The sequence below is a fragment of the Arachis ipaensis genome, chromosome B05, assembly GCF_000816755.2.
Source record: "Arachis ipaensis cultivar K30076 chromosome B05, Araip1.1, whole genome shotgun sequence".
NCBI lineage: Eukaryota > Viridiplantae > Streptophyta > Magnoliopsida > Fabales > Fabaceae > Arachis > Arachis ipaensis.
Genome location: NC_029789.2, coordinates 17,184,316 through 17,186,173, shown reverse-complemented (window position 1 = coordinate 17,186,173; position 1,858 = coordinate 17,184,316). Strand labels below are relative to the sequence as shown.

Sequence of the window (1,858 nt, the reverse complement as noted above, 5' to 3'; positions counted from 1 at the left end):
AGAGGCTCATAATCCTGCCACGTTTCAATTTGAAATGCACGCACATGAATGCCTGCCTATAAATACCAATATCTGGCACACACTAACTTTCACATTAATTACTATATAGTAATTCTTGAATTAAAACTATATACTATAATCTTTCATACCTTATAGTACCACATTTTGACATGCCACATGCCTTCTTCAAGTTCCAACCATCACAACCCTACCGGCCCTGCTACTTCTCCCTACAGAGGTGTCCGCAAGAGGAAAAATGGGTCTCCACCGACCACATAGACCACATACGAATGGCCGCGCACGAGGCTGCCCTCAGGCTTAGGACTAACACTGTATCGGTTGAGCCAGGTGATAATATTTTATCGCCGGGCTCGGCCGCTGCAGTGCCGGTCACGGTGAGACTATCCCTTCAAGCCATTACGGCCACCCTCCCGCGCCCTCTCAGCAACAATGCCGACCACATACGAATGGCCGCGCACGAGGCTGCCCTCAGGCTTAGGACTAACACTGTATCGGTTGAGCCAGGTGATAATATTTTATCGCCGGGCTCGGCCGCTGCAGTGCCGGTCACGGTGAGACTATCCCCAACGCAGATTCAAGCCATCAATGACTCCCCTTTGGACTCACCCAAGTCGTGGATGCAAATGCCGGACACATTCATGATGGATGATTCAATGATGTTTGCAAATAATGGGTATGATCAAACTTTTGATGAGGAAAATGTGCAGTGGAATGATTCTCTTTGGGATCCTTAGATGGATAATTCTCATTAAGGTTCAGGATTATTATTTATTCAGGGTAAGGATGATATTTAATATAACTTATAGTATATGGTATATAGTACAATTTAATTGGTCTTAGGTATAATAGTAGTAATATAATGTATTATTATTGGGAGCTACTTGTATTGAATTAAATATTTTAGGTGACGTATTAATATTTGAGTAAGGGTGGAGGATGACAGCAACTCCATTTGATTTATGCGGTGACTTTAATGACCTGATGAATAAGGTGGAATTGAAGAAGAAAATCAGAATTTTGAAGTCATTGCTTCCTATTGTTTTCATTTCTTCCTTTATTTCAGGAATTGAATGAAGAAAACATAAGAAACAGGGAGCTTTGTTTAGTGGTAGTTGGATTTAATTACTGCAAAACATAGGCAGTGGTTTACAGCTAAATTAAAATTGATGATCTTGAAGCATAGGCATACCATGTGGAGATGCATGTGTGCGTTATGGCAAATTTGATTAACTGAGATGATGGAGAAGAATAATTAATCATCCATCAGAACATATATATGTTACTACTGTTTCATTTAGAATTGAATTAAATTTGCAATTGTTTTGAGGGAATGCCATTTGTAACTCTTGCCACACAAAGTAAGGCAGTGTTTTTGGAGGGTCCCATTTATGTAACTATCAAAGTAGGTAGTGCTTTGGGGTAGTGAAAACAAAAACATATATTTATTATTATTAAGAGTTTATTGAGTGTTATAATGTTATGTATTGTATTGTATTATAGTGGAGGAGACCCCAATGTCACAAAATTGTTTTGCTGGCTGTGTTTCATAGGCCTGTGGTGTCATTTGTTTAATCATCATATTCTATTGTTTAAATAAAGGTATTGGAATTCCATTTGTCAAGTAGATGAAGCACTACTTAGATTTTTTTGTTTCATGAGATCATTTCTTGTGCCAGTATTTGATCTTGTTACTCTCTCATTACTTTCATGCTATTCTATATTTGGCAGCCTTTTCTTTTTTGTCTCCTAAATTATAAGGTTACCGAATTTGAGTCATATATATTAATTAATTATTATTAATAAATTAAATTTAATATTTAAAATTCATCATCAACAT

General features: G+C 37.4%; 1 protein-coding gene across 1 annotated transcript in view; it reads left to right on the top strand.

Moving 5' to 3' along the window:
- Nucleotides 1–1,672, top strand: part of LOC110271937 (ethylene-responsive transcription factor ERF021-like) — a 3,300-nt gene extending 1,628 nt beyond the window's left edge. Inside the window, exon 2 of the mRNA XM_021123639.1 lies at nucleotides 157–1,672. Within this exon, the coding sequence (XP_020979298.1) occupies nucleotides 157–755 (599 nt within the window). The 3' untranslated portion in view covers nucleotides 756–1,672. The remainder of the gene's footprint in view (nucleotides 1–156) is intronic.